Below are 18,742 nucleotides of genomic sequence, written 5' to 3'. Positions count from 1 at the left end.
ACCCTTTGATTTGGCCAGTAGCTCCTGGGGATGGGTCACCCTGTCCTGTTGGACAACGGCTCCAGCAGCAGCCACTTACTTGGCCAGCACTAGCAAAATGTTGTCCCCAGGTCCTGCCTCTTGCTTTTGGCCTGGAGGCGGGAATCCAATTTCCAACAAAGAGTCCCGCGGAAATGTGCCATTACTGGGAGAGTTTCTGGAATCATAGGAGGGAACAAGGATCTAACAGCTTTGTGGGTAGAGGAGGACCCTGCAAAAGGAAATACAAAGTTGCTCTTAAACCCTTGAAATTCACCCTTCTGCATGGGTTTGTACACAATTTGCATACTTAGAAATTATCTAAACAACACATGATCTTTCCAACTGTTGTGGTGTAAGAAAATCCAACTGTATTCCAGGCTTTGGGACAGGCTGAGGCCTGGAAATAAAAATAGTTAAGCTACTGACAGTCAAAAAATACAACTTAAGATATAAATATAAAGATAGATAATATAATCATGTTACTATAAAATATCTAACTTTTTACTTTTTAGTTATATTTAGGGCCTTATTATGGATGTTAGAAATGAGAAATACTGAGAAAAAAATCCTGCCAGTTTCAAGAAGTTTTTTTGGGTGATGTGTTTGGTTCAACAAAGTTGGATATGATTATTAGTAAAAATTACACGACAAAAAGGGCTCCACTCCCGGCCTTTCCTGCTCCATTTACTAACCAGGAGGTGCTAGCTGACTTTGGGTGTGATGTACTGGGGTGGTGAGGGGCTGTGAGAAGCGAGCAGGAAATTAAACAAGCAAATACTTTAGATCTTAAAGGCATTTTGAGTGAAAATGCAATCCTGCAGACTATTACTTTCAAGCCATTTACTGGACTCATTTCTCATGATCAATAGGGTTCCCCTCCCAGCACTGAACATTGAGTGTCTTTGAAGGGTCATTAGTCTTTAGAATTCTCTTCCACAGGGAGCAGTGGAGACTAGTTTGTTGTTCTTTGAATATATTCAAGGCTGAGTTACACAGATTTTTGATCTACAAAGTTGTCAAGGGCTAGGGGGCCGGGCAGGGGTGGAGGGGGAAGGGGTGTGGGAGTTGGTGTGGGGGCAGGTAGGAAAGTGGAGTTAAGGTCACAATCAGATCTGCCACGATCTCATTGAATGGTGGAGCTGCCTTGATGGGCTGAGTGGACCACTCCTGCTCCTATTTCTTTTTATCTTTTTTCTCAGTGCCTCAGTTTAAGCTTTGCATGCTCCACAGCTCGTACTTGATGGAGCAGTATGATGTGAGTTTTGCTCTCTCTTAGCCTGTGGAAAATTGATCTGAAACTATCAGCACTAGGCTCAAAAGTGCAAAGGTATTGCATTTATCAATTAGCCAGCCTCTCACCTTGTTGGGGGACAAAGTATCACAGGGAGGAACTGAACTTCAGATGGACAGGACAGTATATTACCATCACTATGATGAGGATTATTGCAATAAAAGCTATTAGGATGGGCATAGCGTATAAATTAGGCCAGCTGACTTGGAAAAGAGGTCAGAGACAGCAACGGGGCTGCTGGGTGCCGAGGCGGGCTGTTTAAAAGGCCTGCCTTGGTGCTGTGGGACTTTATCCCAGTTATGGTAAAAATAGAAATGCACTCAAGCTCACCCCCACACCACGCATACATGCCTCATCCATACCACCTCTTTACCCCATGCCAAGCTATGCCCCTCCACCTACTCGCCCATGGCCCCTCATGCCAAGATATTTTCTCCATCTAACCCCCCATGGCTCCTCATGCTCCTTATGCCACGTTATGGCACGTCCATGCCCATTGGTTCTATACAGTGTATAACAGGTCAATGAACCCTATAGTGACAAGTGGCTCCGTGAACCAAGACTCTTTAAAAACCAGGCCTGACTCCATGAAAATAGCAGAGGAGTAGGACATGCCTATCTCCACAATGGCTGTGGCCAGGTTGGGAGTGCCAGGTGTGGTGTGGCCTCGCAACCCGAATGAGCCCTCGCCTTTAAAAGGCAACCCGGATAATTTTACAGCCAGGTGGGGAATCCTAGAATCAGGAGTCACCCGCAATTTTTAAAGTGCTCCGGAGTCATCCTGAAGCTGCAAAAGTCTATCCATCCTAAGTGTCAATGTCCTTGTTGGTCATCCTCTCCATGGCCCCTGGTGATATGAAGTAAATAGAAGCTACACCTCCATGGAGTGACCTTAGTGAGCAAAGGTTCACAAGATGTTCCGTGGTTTATAATCTCTCCACAGTCACACATTGGGCTATTCTTCATTTTCCATTGAAGTAGCAGATGGTTGCAACACCAGTATGAATGCTTGATGCCGCTCATGACGACCCAGACTTTATACGACACAGTGGAGTCATAGTCAATACGCAGGGTCTGCTTGGTTCCCATGTCCTCTGTCATTTTGTGAGTTCCCTTAATGCCTGCCTTCTGTGTGCCTTTGTGTGCCCAACTTCAGTTATATGTACACTTCCTGTCCATGCTGCTGCACAGTCTGTATTGCCTGCTTGACCCCTCATGCCCAGTTGTAAGGTACCAGTAAACAATACATGCATTTGTGAGGTGAAAAATTGAGGCTGACTACTTATGTGAATATAGCATGTCCTGGATGAAAAGATGTTCAACTTATACCCCAAGTATATGCAAAAATATAATTTTTAGGGCTGGAAAAATGGGGCTATTGAATACATCTTATATGCCATGATTTATGGTAGTTGACATTTGTATGCAATATGGCATGGTTTGATTTATAAACTTGGTTTGTATTGTCTCTTTTGTAGTGGCTATCATTTCAGCACTGTGGCCAAGAGGACACTGTGATGGTCAGTGATAGAGGGTTTGTATGCTGTGGAATTGTTGATGAATCAGGAGTTGGGGCTGCATTCACCGGTACTGCAGCTGGATGAGCTGATGATGGAAGGCCGGTTAGTAAGAAGTTGGATTGGCTGCCTTCACCCTGCTCCTCATCTGCTGGTCAGAATATAGCTGGTAGCAACAGCTGTGCCCTCATGATGGTGATGTTGTGGAGCATGGAGCAGACCATGGTGAACCTTGACAGGGCTCCACCAGAGCAGTCCAGACATTGGAAGTGTTGTTTAAGCACATCAATGGTAGGCTCAATCACATTTCCTTTTGGTTATATCCATGCTTCCCAAACATGATCAGGTTGCATTCCCAAGTCCTGAGCCATGTCGTCAGCGGACAGCCCTTGTTGCCCAATAGCCACCCTCTGGTTTGATGTGGTGGCTCAAGTGCACATGGCACATTGGACTTCCACAGAATGAAGGCTTCATGACTGCCACCAGGACACCAAGCATGGTTTTCTGAATAGGTTAACTCACCAGCTGGATATTGAGGCAGTGGAATCTCTTTCAGTAATGGCATGTCTCTGGGTTGAGATGCAGGGCTCGCAAAGTGATGTGTATGCAGTCAATGGCACCCTGCACCATGGAGAAGCCTGTAATCCTTGAAAAACCACATGTTCACTCTGCCTGCTTCTCCATGGCCAGAGAGAGTATATTTTCAGCTCTCTTGGAAAGTAAGGCCCCAGTGAGCTCCCTTACACAACAGTGGAGAGCAAACTGGGAGATAATGTAAATATCTCCTGCTCTAACCTGAAAAGAGCCAAACACAGAAAAATTGATGACCATGTTCTTCTTTGCAATCACTGGCAATGTGGTCCTCACCCTGCTCTGAGGCTGCAGTAAGTGCTAAATTTCAGTAAGGATGCCCTTAGTGAAACAGATGGTTGACACACTGTTCCTCATTGCTCCTGAGAGAAGAATTGCTGTCTGAACACCCTGGGCACGAATGGCCTTCCACCGAGAATCTTTCTCCCCCTCATTCTCCTCCTCCTTCCAGCAGCTTCTCCTAGTTTGTATCACCTCAGTTTATTCTCCCTTTCATGCTGCAGTCCAAGGCAGATTCAAACTACAGCACCCATGACTAGGAGCAAGCGCTCTGAGCAGAACCCTACAAGTCAGAGCTGAAGCGTTCACCATATGCAAGACTACTTCCTGTAACTCACCAACTTTACCTAGTCGTGCAAGCCACCAAAGATTTCTACTAACTCAGCAAGCATCAGGAAGCAACTAAAATTGAAGCACCAGCATCAAATCAGCATTACACACTGCTTGATGTCATGATTACTGCCTACTGCATGTAATTCCAGCTCACGCCTTCTGCACGTGAGGGTGGTGACGGTCTGGAATGCACTGCCTGGGAGAGTGGTGGAGGCGGGTTGCCTCACATCCTTTAAAAAGTACCTGGATGAGCACTTGGCACGTCATAACATTCAAGGCTGTGGGCCAAGTGCTGGTACATGGGATTAGGTAGGTAGGTCAGATGTTTCTTACGTGTTGGTGCAGACTCAACGGGCCAAAGGGCCTCTTCTGCACGGTGATTCTGTGATTCTAACACCTGACACAAGATGGACATGGCATGGCTGTACCAGGAACGTGCATGCACACTGCAGATGCTATATTGGAATCAAAACGGTTCCCATAGTTCCCAAAGAATTGATGCTTTATCTTTTGTGGCCTTTATCTTAACCGCAGTTGTCGTCAGACATTGCCACTGTGCGAGACCACAATCCAGGTCAACCCCAAGGTAATTTGTGAAGTTCTCGTGCTTGAGTTCAGTACAACTGATACTTCTCTGCATGCCAGCTGTTCAAATGAACTGCAAATATGAGAATTTCCTCAGGATTCAGATAGAACCACTGCAGTTTATAAAGGCCCTAAAGTGTTTTCAAGTCGTGTACAAGCATGTGTTCTACTTGGGCAAGCAGTTTCGCTTAGATAGCCATCGCAAAGTCACCTGCATATCCAAATTTCTTTGACTTACTAGGCAGGATATAACAGGAAAATATTAATAAGTGTTGGGGTCAAGATTAAGCTCTGTGGGAGCCTGATGGTCACTAGTCAAGGTCGGTAATCTGTGGCATAAGGTGTACATAGAACTTGCGATAGATGGGAATGGCTGTTAATAGCACAATGTTGGTTTGCGGCATAGTATGCCAAAAGTTTTCAGCAGCAGCTTGGCCTTCCATACTGTATTAAATGCTGCAGCAAAGTTCATACAAGCCACTGCTGTTCTAAACCCATGCATTTAACCAGTATTGATGTGCATAGTGGATGGAATTACCTCTTCATGGGTGACCCCTCCAGGTCTAAGCCAACATCAGCCCTTCAGGGTGTAATCCCTGAAGGATGGCACAGTTCTGTGGAGTAACACCCTGTCCAGGAGCTTGTAAATAACCCAGAGCCATGATATCAGCTGGTAGAATTTTTGAATCATTAGTTGCTTTCTCTGCCTTTTCAGGATGATGATGAACTTTGCATGTTGCCATAACTTGTACATCTGGTCAGAGGCATACATGTTGGGTAAAGAAGCACGCCAGCCAGTTCAGGAAATGTCAACTGAGTTCCTTCACAAATACTTGGATTACACCCGAGCCCTCGATTTTTGCCAGATATGGTAAATGCAAAAACCATGTCCACTTCTGCGCTGGTGCCTTTATAAATACAATGTTAGTGGGGCAGTCAGGAAAGGGGCCAAGCCGCTCATTTTTTAACTTGCCTTTTTTGATGGCTGAGTGGATCCTGGAGTTCAGGAGCGTCTGGGTGGCAATGGTGTCAGCTGTAACATGCATGGCTGTACTTCAGGATGGGTTAGTATCAACAAGTTCATGAAGAAATCTCTAGGATTGCCTGCTCAAGTGGACAAAACCGATAGTCTGCATGGCTATTATGGCTCCTATTCCACAGGACTCAGTGCTTCTAAGAGTGTGGTAACAGCAGCAGGGTTACCTGATGTCCACCAGTATTACCTCACTGTCACTTGAGCAGCAGGCAGCATGGGTTTTCAGTACTCACGAGAGATGTTCTTTCTCTAGGCTGCCTAGGAGGTTAACAAACTTTTCATACTTTGCTGCACTCACAGGAGTTCACTGAAACACTTTTTCTACTCTTTTCACACCATCATTACAGCTAGCCCAGGTAAAGTTCAAACGTGGCTTTGGTAGTGACATGATGACAGGGACTAGCACACCAATGTTCATGGCAACAGAGAGAAGAGGGCAGTATTCATGTGATCCACAAAGAGCTCCACAGCTGACATCTTACAGAATTGAGAAGGACCGGGGAAATATCAGAAGTGGCCGAAGAGCCTTGATATCATTGGGAAGGAAACCAATAAATCCGAATGGAGACAGGGAATCAGAAACAAGTAGAAACTCTATAACAGTCCAGGTGGAAGACACTCCTATCGAAGAGGGAGTAAAGTTCAACCTCAACCTCGAAATGAACTCAGGACCAGATCAGGGAGGTCGGTCCACAGAGTATCCCACAGAGACTAACCCCATTAGGTCTGAGACTTTCGGGGGGGATGTAGGATGTATATAATTGGGATAAAGATTTTGGGGGGGAGATGTAGAATAAAGGGTTAACTTCAAAAACACCTGATACTGATGTAACTGCTGATGTTAACTATAACGTAATGTCACATTATCGAATAACTGAGATCTGGTGGGAAGTAGATGTACAACCACATGCAGAGTACTGAGATGTACACAGATCTGTAAATAAACAAGAATGGTTTTTATGAATAACAGTCGATGGTAGCAACAGGGATAAAAACAAAAAACTGCGGATGCTGGAAATCCAAAACAAAAACAGAAATACCTGGAAAAACTCAGCAGGTCTGGCAGTATCGGCAGAGAAGGATAAAGTTGACGTTTTGAGTCCTCATGACTCTTCAACAGAACTAAGCAAAAATAGGAGAGGGGTGAAATATAAGCTCGTTTAAGGTGGGGGGGGAGAGAAGTGTGGGGGGGGTGGGGGGCGGGTGGGCTGGTGGTTGTAGGGACAAGCCCAATCCCCCCCAACTTCTCCCCCCATCCCCACCCCCCAGCTTAAACCAGCTTATATTTCACCCCTCTCCTATTTTTACTTAGTTCTGTTGAAGGGTCATGAGGACTCGAAACGTCAGCTTTGTTCTTCTCCGCCGATGCTGCCAGACCTGCTGAGTTTTTCCACGTATTTCTGTTTTTGTTTTAGTCGATGGTAGCATTCTTAAGGTAGCAGACAAACCCTAAAGAAATTCCATCTAGACTCCAAACTCAAGACGAAACATTGCTAAATGCTTCGGCACAGTCAACAACACAATAACCAACTGCCAAATGATGGGCTCCAGGTCCAAGGGAACAACACGTTCACAGTTTCCTGATCTGAAGTCTTTACTCTCCGCCAGCTCAGCGTATTTCTAGATTGTGAAAATCTGAAAGGCTGACAATTGAAATCTGATATTGTCATGCATATGACACTTAAATGGCATCATATCAGAACCTCTGTCTCTCTGGCTACAGCCTGTGATTGACAGATTTCTCTGAGGTTTGCACATTTGTTACCTTAACACTGGTGGTTAAACACAACCCATTGTTCAAGCTAGCATAAAATGTTCATTTTCTGACAGCAATGATGGATGAGGTTTCAGGGACTGTAGCAACTAGAATTGCATTGCCGTTTACAACAAAATAACAGTCCTTCATCCAACATCCCAGCAAATTATGTCACTCAAATAAATGTTGGTGTCTCCACATCATGTACATTAGAATTGTTCTGAACATTTTCACATCTGCTACATATTTTCAATTGGCCCAAACTATGAAAATTACAGTTTGGGGATCATTCTAACCTTGGGTTTGTACTGGATATGAATCCCTTTACATTCTAGTTACTGAAACAGCCTGAAGCCAATAAATGGGCATGTGATCATGACAGTAAACAGATGTGCAAATAATCGCTACGAGTCCACTGTACCACATTCTGTATTCCAACACTGTATCCCCAATCTGCCAGCATATCCTGTGTGAATGCTCAGATAAGGCAGTGACTGGTTGGTTGAGGAAGTTAAAGGAAGGCAGGACACCAGGCCCAAATGAAATTCAAAGCACTTAAAGAAACGACTGGCCAAATTGTCAAGCCCTTATTACTATCATTAGAGAGTCATTGGAAATGTGAATAGTGTCTGAGGATTGAAAAGGATCTAACACAAGAATAAACATTAAAATGATCCATTGGGATAACCTAGGAAACTACAGGTCTGGGAATCTAATATTGCTGTTTGTTGGTAATGTATTAAAAGTGATTTTTTTTGCCAATTCATGGGATGTGTATGTCGCTGGCAAGGTTAGCATTTGTTGCCTAATCCTAATTGCTACAACTGAGGGACTTAGTAAGCCATTTCAGAGACCAGTTAAGAGTCAACCACACTGTTGTGGGTCTGGAGTCACATGTAGCCAGACTAGGTAAGGATGGCAGATTTCCTTCCCTAAATGGCATTAGTGAACCAAATGGGTTTTAATGACAATTGATGATAGTTTCATGGTCACTGTTGCTGAGACTGGCTTCAATTCCAGACTTTTCATTAATTCATTGATTTTACATTCCACCAGCTGCCACAGTGGGATTTGAAGCTGTGTCCTCAGTGCATTAGCCTATTCATCCAGTGATATTACCACTTCGCCCACTGTCTCCCCTTAAAGTAGGGAGAATGGAGTAACCAGGTATATATAAGACAGAATCCACAATGATTTTTGGTAAACCACTCCGTAATTTGAGCATGTAATATAAGATGACACTTTAGTGCAGTGCTGAGAGTGCATTTTATTGCTTTCTTTTGGTCCAGACTGTAGAATATCCCTTGGCACTATCAGAAGGTATCTTAAAAGAAACGATAATGAAATGGTCAGTTGGGTGAGAGAAAGTCAGCTTGTATTTATGACAAGGAGCCATATTGGACTCCTGGGTCCTGGGAATCCAGCTCTTGAAGTGAAGGCAACTTGGCCAATTGTATTTGATTTTCAAATTTGTCCAGTGTGAACATCTTGGGTTTGGAAAGGATTGTTTTCAGCACTGCTGCTGTTTCCAAGTACCCAAGAGGAAAGTCACAGAGTCACCGAATCACAGTGCAGAAGAGGCCCTTCAGCCCATTGAGTCTGCACCAACACGTGAGAAACACCTGACCTAGCTATCTAATCCCATTTACCAGCACTTGGCCCATAGCCTTGAATGTTATAACGTGCCAAGTGCTCATCCAGGTACTTTTTAAAGGATGTGAGGCAACTTGCCTCCACCACCCTCCCAGGCAGTGCATTCCAGACCATCACCACCCTCTGGGTAAGAAAGGTTTTCCTCACATCCACCCTAAATCTCCTGCCCCTCACCTTGAACCTATGTCCCCTTGTGACTGACCCTTCAACTAAGGGCAACAGCTGTTCCCTATCCACCCTGTTCATGCCCCTCATGATCTTGTACACCTCAATCAGGTCTCCCCTCAGTCTTCTCTGCTCCAGTGAAAACAACCCAAATCTAACCAACCTCTCTTCATAACTTAAATGTTTCATCCCAGGCAACATCCTGGTGAATCTCCTCTGCACCCCTTCCAGTGCAATCACATCCTTCCTATAATGTGGCAACCAGAACTGCACACAGTACTCCAGCTGTGGCCTCACCAAGGTTCATACAACTCCAACATGACCTCCCTACTTTTGTAATCTATGCCTCGATTGATAAAGGCAAGTGTCCCATATGCTTTTTCACCACCCCACTAACATGCCCCTCTGCCTTCAGAGATCTATGGACACACACGCCAAGGTCCCTTTGTTCCCCAGAACTTCCTAGTGCCATGCCATTCATTGAATACCTCCTTGTCAAATAATTCCTTCCAAAGTGTATCACCTCACACTTTTCAGGGTTAAATTCCATCTGCCACTTATCTGCCCATTTGACCATCCTGTTTATATTTTCCTGTAACTTTTTCGAGTACAAACCCGTTTCCATCTGTTTCAGATGAAGTTACATTGGTTTCATAGTTTGCCATTGTGAGATTTGAACTCTTGATCTTGGGGTTACAAACCCAGTACCATAACCACTTGGCTATTTAGGCCAAGCGTTATATTTTCCTGTAGCCCAAGACACTCAACCTCACTGTTAACCACCCAGCCAATCTTTGTGCCATCCGCAAACTTACTAATCCTACTCCCCACATAGTCATCTATGTAGTTTATATAAATGACAAATAATAGGGTACCAAGCACAGATTCCTGTGGTACGCCACTGGACATTGGCTTCCAGTCACTAAAGCATCCTTCTGTCATCACACTCTGCCTCCTACAACTAAGCCAATTTTGAATCTACCTTATCAAATTACCCTGTATCCCATGTGCATTTTCCTTCTTTAAAAGTCTCCTATATGAGACCTTGTCAAAGGCTTTGTTGAAATCCATATAAGCTACATCAACTGCACCACCCACATCTACACACCCAGTCACCTCCTCAAAAAATTCAATCAAATTTGTTAGGCATGACCTCCCTCTGACAAAGCCATGCTGACTATCCCTGATCAAACCTTGCCTCTCCAAGTGGAGATAGATACTCTCCTTCAGAAATTTCTCCAATAGTTTCCCTACCACTGACGTGAGACTCACTGGTCTGTAGTTCCCTGGCTTATCTCTACAACCCTTCTTAAATAGCGGAACCACATTAGCTGTTCTTCAGTCCTCTGGCACCTCTCCCGTGGCCAAGAGGAAATAAAAGTTTGGGTCAGAGCCCCTGCGATCTCCTCCCTTGCCTCCCTCAGTAGTCTGGGACACAAAGCATCCGGACCTGGAGATTTGTCCACTTTTAAGCCTGCCAACACCTCCAATGCCTATTTTTTTTACCTGCAATAGACTGATTAATTGCTACTACTGATGTCGCTTGGTGGGAAACAGTGGCAAAAAAGTTCAAGGCTACAGTGCTCTTCAACTCAGTGCAGGAATGGCCAGTCCAGTTGGAGGGAAGATTAATGTTTAGTGTGAGCAGTCTTCTTTCCATGCCCTGCCCCTCAAGCACATACCTGTTTCATTTCTTCCTGCTCTTCTTCCTCCAAGATGGGTATTAGCTGAAGAAATGCTCTTGCTAGCACATTCTCACAGAAAAATTCTAGTCCATTAAAGTCACACCACCAGCAACCCCTGTTGCACAGTTACTAAACAGACCATTTAACTCACCTCAGAATTTAATCCACAGGATGACTCTTTAGACACAGCACCAGTAAATTGGCAATCCATTTTCTTCCCTGATATGGCCGCTTAGCTATTAATTCTGAGCCCAGTATTTTGTTCTTAGTGCCCAGCGTGTTTTAGGACTTAGTTCATTTCTATGGGGCTTCTCTTGCTATTCCACCAAAGTTACAGTACAATATTGGGAGAATCCAATTGGGAACATGGATATGGGAATTCTACCCGTATCCACGTCTATCCAAGAGAGACAGGGCTCACCTGAAGGAAACATCCTGTCATGCGCTTGATCCCACCAAAATTTCTATCTCCTTATGTAAAAAACGAGGTATACAGCTGCTCCCTTGACAGGCACATTCCATTAAGACACTTCCATTCCAGTCAGCATGACAACAGGCAGATGAGCTGCTTCCTTACATCCATCAAATTTTGCTATTTATGTGTCCATTAATAATAAAATTTACCTTACTATAGGGTCTTTCACATCCTGAAACTACTTTAAAGAGATGCCTTGCCCAGTCCTATCTCTTTGACCTCATCTGGTCCTACAACCCTCCAAGATCTCTGGATTCATTCAAATCTTGACCTTGTGTATCCCTCACTCCACCATTGGTGGCTGTGCCTTTAGTTATCCATGACCGAAACTCTGGATTACACCACCTTATCCTCACTACTTCTATCTCTTCCTCCCCCTCTCAGTCTCTCCTTAAAACCTAGCCCTTTAACCAAGCTTTTGGTCACTTGTCCTAATATATCTTAATGTATTTTGGTGTCAAATTTTGATTGATAATGCTCCTGTGAAGCACCCCAAGACATTTTGCTTTGTTGAAGACATACATAAATGCAAATTTGTTGTTTGGGCAAAGAGTAGTCACTTTAAATGAAGTAAAAGGGATGCAAAGAGGCAAAAGCTCATTCACAAAAGTAAGTATTAAAGAGGGCTCTGAAGTAGTGAGAGAAGTGACTAGATGGAAGTTCTGAGGGATAAAGTTCCAAAGGGTGGGATTTGAGGGGTTGCAGGAGCAGATGCCAAAGAGTAGGTGAATGTTGGAGGACTGTAGGGCAATGTCAGGGACAAGTGGCTGGAAGTGACTGCAAAGTTATATTGCACCTTTCATAAGTTTTGGAGGTGCTTCTTAGTCAATGAATTACTTTTTGAATTTTGATCAGTCTAGTTCTGGTAGTAAATGTGCAGCCAGTTTACGCACAGCAATGTCCCACAATGAGATGAATGACCAGTTAGTCTCTGTTTGGTGATGTTGGTTGAGTGAAGAGTGCTGGACATCAGACTGAGATTTCTAACCTTCTTCAGAAAAATGACTTTGTTGAAAGGAGCATCAATTAGTGCTGAGTTATGGGTAGTTTATAGCAGTGAACTCTTCCCACTGGCAATGTGTGTTCCCAAAAGGTGAAAGGTCACTTCAGGCCATTCTCATGCACCTAGCGGCATGACATGTACAGTAGGTCAGCCTTACCTGAAATATTTTTGCAGTGGAAAATAATACATTTGAAAAGCTGGATAAAAATGGATGCAACGGGCAAAAGGATTGGAAATAATTGAATAATAAAATGGATGTGAAAGGGGGATGTTATCAGAATGACGTATTCTGGGATCATGGCTCCAATAAAGCTATATGAAAGAGCAATTAAGAAGTACAATACAATTTATGATAAATTAGCTCTCTCGTGTGCCTAACAGGGTGGGTATCTTGAAACATTTGCTCAATAAGTATAAATCACTGCAACCATTTCACTTAGATTGCGTCGAAATACAGTAATTGATCTTTCTACCATCTTAGGCTTCTAGCTTTATTCAGCCTTCACGAGCAAGTTTGATTCATTGCAGGAATTTCTAAGTCACAACAGGTTTTGGTTTCCGAAATAAAAAATGCCCAGTAACACAGGATAGACTCCACAGCACAAATTCCAAGGCATCTCGGGACTTTGGTTATAAGGATTGTTACGGACAGGCCCAAGCTTAATTACTACAAATGAAACACGCTTGGATGAATGGATTTTGCTCAGCCCATTGCTCCCCAAGTCTCAAAAGTCCTCTGATTGCATTAAAGAATGATAAAGGAATTATAATTCTGGCATAAAACAGTAGCTTACCTGGAGGCATCATCACCTGCCTCTTTAAATGGCTGTGGGGCAATTCAACCAAAAGCCACAAGATAGGAACAGGATATAATAACTGACTTTCCAAATTCTATTCTCTTCATTTCACTTTGTTTTACACTATTCTCTTTATTCCTGTATCTTTTATTCATTATCAGCCACTACGGGTGACAAGGGGAAGCAGCAGCACCTGCGGACTGATAGGGAAAGGCAGAGAATCGGGATTCCAGGGAGCACACATGAACAGAGCAGCAGAACTGAAATGGACAGGTAGGGGAATGCAGAACACTAGGACTCATACGGGGTGATAGGAAGGGGCAGAGCACCAGTTAGAGAGCCTGGAAGGGGTAGAGGCATTAGCACTGGGATGGGGGAGATCTGTAGTCCCAGGAATGTGGTGAGGTGGTGGGGTGGTTGGTGGGTGGGCAGTGGTTGCACAGTGGCCCCAGCAATGGGGTTGGGGAGCAGTAGCCCTCACAGTAAGTACAGTCACAGTGATAGAACTCAGGTGCCTGTAAGTACCGTCACAGTGCAGTGGAACACAGGTACTTGAAAGTACAGTTAAAGGGCTGGGACTCAGGTGCCTGTAAACACAGTTATGGGGCTAGGACTCAGGTGCCTGAAAGAACAGTTATAGGGCTCACACTCAGGTGCCTGTAAGTACAATTATAGAGCTGAGACTCAGGATCCTGTAAGTACAGTTATAGAGCTGAGACTCAGGATCCTGTAGGTACAGTTATAGAGCTGAGACTCAGGATCCTGTAGGTACAGTTATAGGGCTGCGACTCATGTAAGTGCAACCACAACTATTTTTTTTCTTTCAGTGAATTTTCACATCTGACAAAACATCTGAAGTTCAATTCAAGAAATGTCCTTGGTACAGTATCATTCATCTGATCAATACAACTGATTATTGCAAGTACAATAGCACATGAGTTATAGGTTTGGATCAACCATTACAAGTAAGCATGGTTAAGTTGGTAACACTCTCATCTCTGAGCCAGAATTGTGGGTTCAAGTCCCACTACAGACACTTGAGCACAAAAATCAAAGCTGGCACTCCAGTGTAGCACTGAGGGAGTGCAACACTGTCAGAGGTGCCTCTGTCAAGTAAGGCATTAAATCAAGGCCCCCCTCTCAGGTCAGCATGAAATATCTTGTGGCACTATTTTTAAGAAGATCAGGGGTGTCCTGATCATTAATGTACATCATGAAAACAGATTATTTGGTTCTTATCACATAGCTGTGGGAATTTTCTACATTACAACAGTGAGTACACTTCAAACATACTTCATTGACTGTAAAGTGCTTTGGGACATCTTATGATATTGTAAGGTGCTACATAAATGCAAGTCTTTCTGTTTTAACCACTACAGGCAGTAATGACTAAATCTGAATCCAATATAGCTTGAAAAAATAATCCAAATTATTCAAATGCGTTTGCGCCAAGTTAAGTTTACATTTCTGATTTCTTTTCCAGTTTGTGAAGGTGATGGATTCTGGTGAAAGATTCTGGATTGGTCTTTAACTTCACACCTGAAGTCAACATCAAAACATCCTGGTTAGTCACAGGTTAGATGTCTCATCAACTTCTTTGTGCTCTCCCAGGATGGGCAGAGAATGGGTTAGTAGAAGGGATAAGGACCGCTTCACAGAACTCCCCACAGAATAAATTCAGAGGACCATCTCAATTTACAACTGTGAGATTTTCATGTCATGGCCTCTTGGAGCGAGATTGTTAAGTTGATTCTTTATAAAGCGAGTTAAGGGTTTTATTGCACATGCCACATATATCATTTTTGCAGGTCACCTGGTTAGGGGTTTTCAGGGCTGTATCAAAGAAAACACTGAGGACTATGTATGTACAAAAAAAAGAATTACTCACAGGTTTTTGATGTCGACAATCCCACGAAAAGCTTTTCTGGGAAGAGCTTGAATCCGGTTCTCGCTGAAGTCACTGCAAATAAGAAGCACTGGATTTATGATTGTGTAATTTAAATCAGGAAAAGTAGCTGGTGGCAAGAGAGCCAGTGTCTGTTAAATCAAAGAACCCTCTTCACTACTGACAACTGTCTGGCCAAACTGTTTCAAACAATTACAATTATTTGATGCACAGACAGAATTTTTCCATTTTCATAAACATTTAGTCATTTGAAATGTTTAACCGCACTGATTTACTAAACCAGTAACTAATCCAGTTAAATGCATTAGCAGAAGAACTCTAATATGACACAATGTTAGCAATTGTTTATCTATGTATTTTGCTCAAAGATTTAAGCAAATTAAAAAAAATGATTTCCATCCTTCCAATCCTTTTAAATTATGTTTTGGCAAAATTCTTCCAAGCAAAAATAAAAGCCAACCAATGTTAATTGTGATGGCAGGTCTGTCTACCAAACAGTACAGAGACAGTCCAAACTTTAAGATGAAAGCCATGGAGGGAGAAAATGTGCTTACAGACTGAGGCAGATACACACTCAGAAAAGGTTTGCATTTATATAGAGCCTTCACAAGGCAAAGGGAGGGAGACAAAGGTAGGGGTGAGCAGAAAAGGGGAGAGAAACACAGGAGAGATTGGTAGAGACATACATATAAGCAAACTGAAGAGAGTAAGGGAGAGATAAACAAGGACATTGAGATTCATTTTAACTTCACATATAGCTCCATGAGACAGAGATGGAGATGGAGACAGAGAGAGGGAGAGGTAATAAGAAAGGAAACTAATCAGAGGGAACCAGGAAAAAGTGAGAGAAGCAAAGCAACTGAAGAAGGGAGAGAGGGATAGAGGAGGGGAAGGAGCAGAGCAGAAAGTGACCAAGATAGAGGAAAGAATGAAGGATTAGGGCAGATAGGACAGGACAGAGAAGAGGGGAAGAAAGTAAGAGGAGAACAGAGAGGGGATGAAAGAGGAGAAAAAAAGGGAGGGAAAGGGAGAGAAGGACAAGAAAGAGATTTTTACAAGAAAATTTAACTGCATTCTTTCAGCCACATTGAATAGCTCTCTACTGATCCTTCACCTGTTTGTGCTAATGATATGACTGAGTGACAGATCTCATCTTTTCTTTCAATGACTGAGGTGCAGGGTGACATTGGTGGTTGGTGGGGAAGCCAAGATTTTTTTTATAGAACTTTGCCTGGGATCCTCGGCTAGATTTTTGAGCAAGCCTGAAAACATTGCTGGAGGCAGGATAAACAGTACAACCGGCAGCCCTTAAGAGATTGATGCAGGCCACTCTGAAAATTGGTTGAAAACCTAGGCTCGCCTGCTTAAAAGCACACAGTATCCACCACAGTCTCCTAGATTACCTTTCCCTCTTCAAGGCTTAACTTCCAGCTCAACCCCACAGTATTTCCTGCACTCCTGATCACCACCCATGTATCCACCACCACGCCCCCCCACCCCCCCACCCCCCCCCCATTGGCTAGCTGCCCTTCAGCACCTGTTGATTGCTTGCAGCTCACTGAACAATTTCAAATGAGGGTCAACCTTGAAAATAGATTCAGCTTCTTAGCTTGCTAGTGCCATCTTGTGCACAGTGAGGTCACTCCATCCAGCACCCATGCCCATCCACAAAAACCAATATACACAAATAGAGAGATAAATATGGTTTGGCGCATTACCAAACTAATCCAATTTAATGAATGTACCCCAGAAGGAAATAAAAGAAAACCCATGTTCAATAAGAACATAAACTTTGGCCTGGATATTGAGGTGGTAATGATCGTGAAACTGTCGGCGTATGCTCCTCATTACTCCTTGGCAACTACAGCAATTTTGATAGCCGACACATGAATCTAAACTTGAAACTCTAGAAGCGGCTGTCCGTGATTCCACACTTCTCCAGGGAGTGTGTTGTTGAGGTCCCCACCAACACCCCGAACCCAATTAATTACAAGTCATTGAATTGATGAGAATTTGTTCTTCTCTGCTATTGGCCTCACTATAAAAACCCTTGAAAAGCTATGCCTGGCTGAATGAGGTGTAACTAGGTTTTTTTATAGCGTACAAAGTTTATAATTACTTCTCAGCACTCTCTCTGGCCTGGAAAGTTAATTTTATAATTGTGGAATGTCAAATTTCTCCATTATGATAAGAAATTATACATATTTTAAAAATAATAATTGTCTAAACAAGTTTGGTGTGATATTTTACTTCCTACTGTAATCTCATGTGTGTAGCCTAAATATTTATTTTGCTTTCTGTAAAATTTAAACATTTAAAGTGAAGGGATGCCACAGTTTTAGTTTCTGGTTTGCAGTCACATTAAAACTGATGGTAGAAAAGGAGAAGTCCACGCAGCCAAGATTCTTAGATCTTTGGCAGGAGCTTTCTTCGAGATCAGCAGCATACCCACAGATGACTTTTCATAGTGGTCAGATACAACTGAGTCTCTTGCTAAGCCATTTCAGGGGGCAGGTATGAGTCAGCCACATTGCTCCGGGTCTGGAGTCAGGAGTCACATGCAGGTCAGACCAGCTGGTAAAGACAGCAGATATCCCTTCCTAAAGGGCATCAGTGAACAAGATGGGTTTTTAAACACTAACCCAGTAGTTTCATGATCACCATTGCCGAGACTAGCTTTTCACGCCAGATTTATTTCAATCAATTGAATCCATCTTCCTTAGCTGCCATGGTGGTATTTGAATTCATGTTTCTGGAGCATTAGTCCAAGCCTCTAGAATACTTGTCCAGCAATATAACCACTATGTTACCTTTCCCATAACAAACTTCTAACTCAGCGGATAGAGTGATACCGAGCCAAGGCTTACACCGAAGAAGTCCATTTACCAGTCTCCTGTCCTATCCAGAATGCTCCCGAATCACCAAATTCATTCTGCTCTCATTTCCTGCCTATAGCAGCACAGGTAGGAGGTCTCCCACAACATCAGGAATGAAGAGGCAGCACAACGGGGTTAGAAATGTTCTGGGTGACTTATCCAACGGCATCCAACAGACCATGTACATTTTAACTTAATAATCAAATATTTAATTCATTTAATCCCCTCAGGAATGTGAATAACTTCAGGTTAAACTACCATGAAGATAAATTCTGTCAAATTTCTTTTTGATTGCTATGCAAACTCTAGGATGTCAGTACAACTATAATCTATATTACTCAACACTATCCTGCTGCATTCTATACACAACATCCCATTGTCCCAAGGAGACTGGACCTACCATATTCAAAGTATGATTTCATCATGCGTTGAAATCAATTCTTACAACTGTCAATCTTGAAGAACTGGATAGCAAAGGGACTACAATATTTACAGATGATTCTGGACTCTGTGGTGATGCAAGACCCTTGGTCAAAGGTACAAAAGGAGGTGTAATGATAATGAGGAACACATGGGAACAGGGGACTGCAGGAATCTCTGTTCAAAGTTTATTCAAATTCCTTACAGCCTAGTAGATGAAGGCACCAACTGGTGCAATACTAAAGTCATATAGGATAGAAGGTCCCAAGGTTTGATTTGCGATCTGTGCTGAATTTGCCAAATTCAGACCTGGGCTGTGGCAGCTGCGACTCTAAAACTGACCTCCAAGAAAA

At 43.3% G+C, this 18,742-nt stretch overlaps 1 protein-coding gene across 2 annotated transcripts in view; it reads right to left on the bottom strand.

Annotated features, from left to right (window-relative positions):
* The window catches only part of LOC121280945 (slit homolog 3 protein-like), a 738,609-nt gene that overhangs the window by 403,819 nt on the left and 316,048 nt on the right, over positions 1 to 18,742 (bottom strand). For both annotated transcript variants that reach the window (XM_041193415.1, XM_041193416.1), the window contains one exon: positions 15,076 to 15,147. In XM_041193415.1, coding sequence (XP_041049349.1) covers positions 15,076 to 15,147 — 72 coding nt within the window. The remainder of the gene's footprint in view (positions 1 to 15,075; positions 15,148 to 18,742) is intronic.

The sequence above is a fragment of the Carcharodon carcharias genome, chromosome 8 (genome assembly GCF_017639515.1).
Source record: "Carcharodon carcharias isolate sCarCar2 chromosome 8, sCarCar2.pri, whole genome shotgun sequence".
Taxonomy (NCBI): Eukaryota; Metazoa; Chordata; class Chondrichthyes; order Lamniformes; family Lamnidae; genus Carcharodon; species Carcharodon carcharias.
Note: the sequence above shows the minus strand (reverse complement) of the source record. Positions and strands in the feature narration are given on the sequence as shown.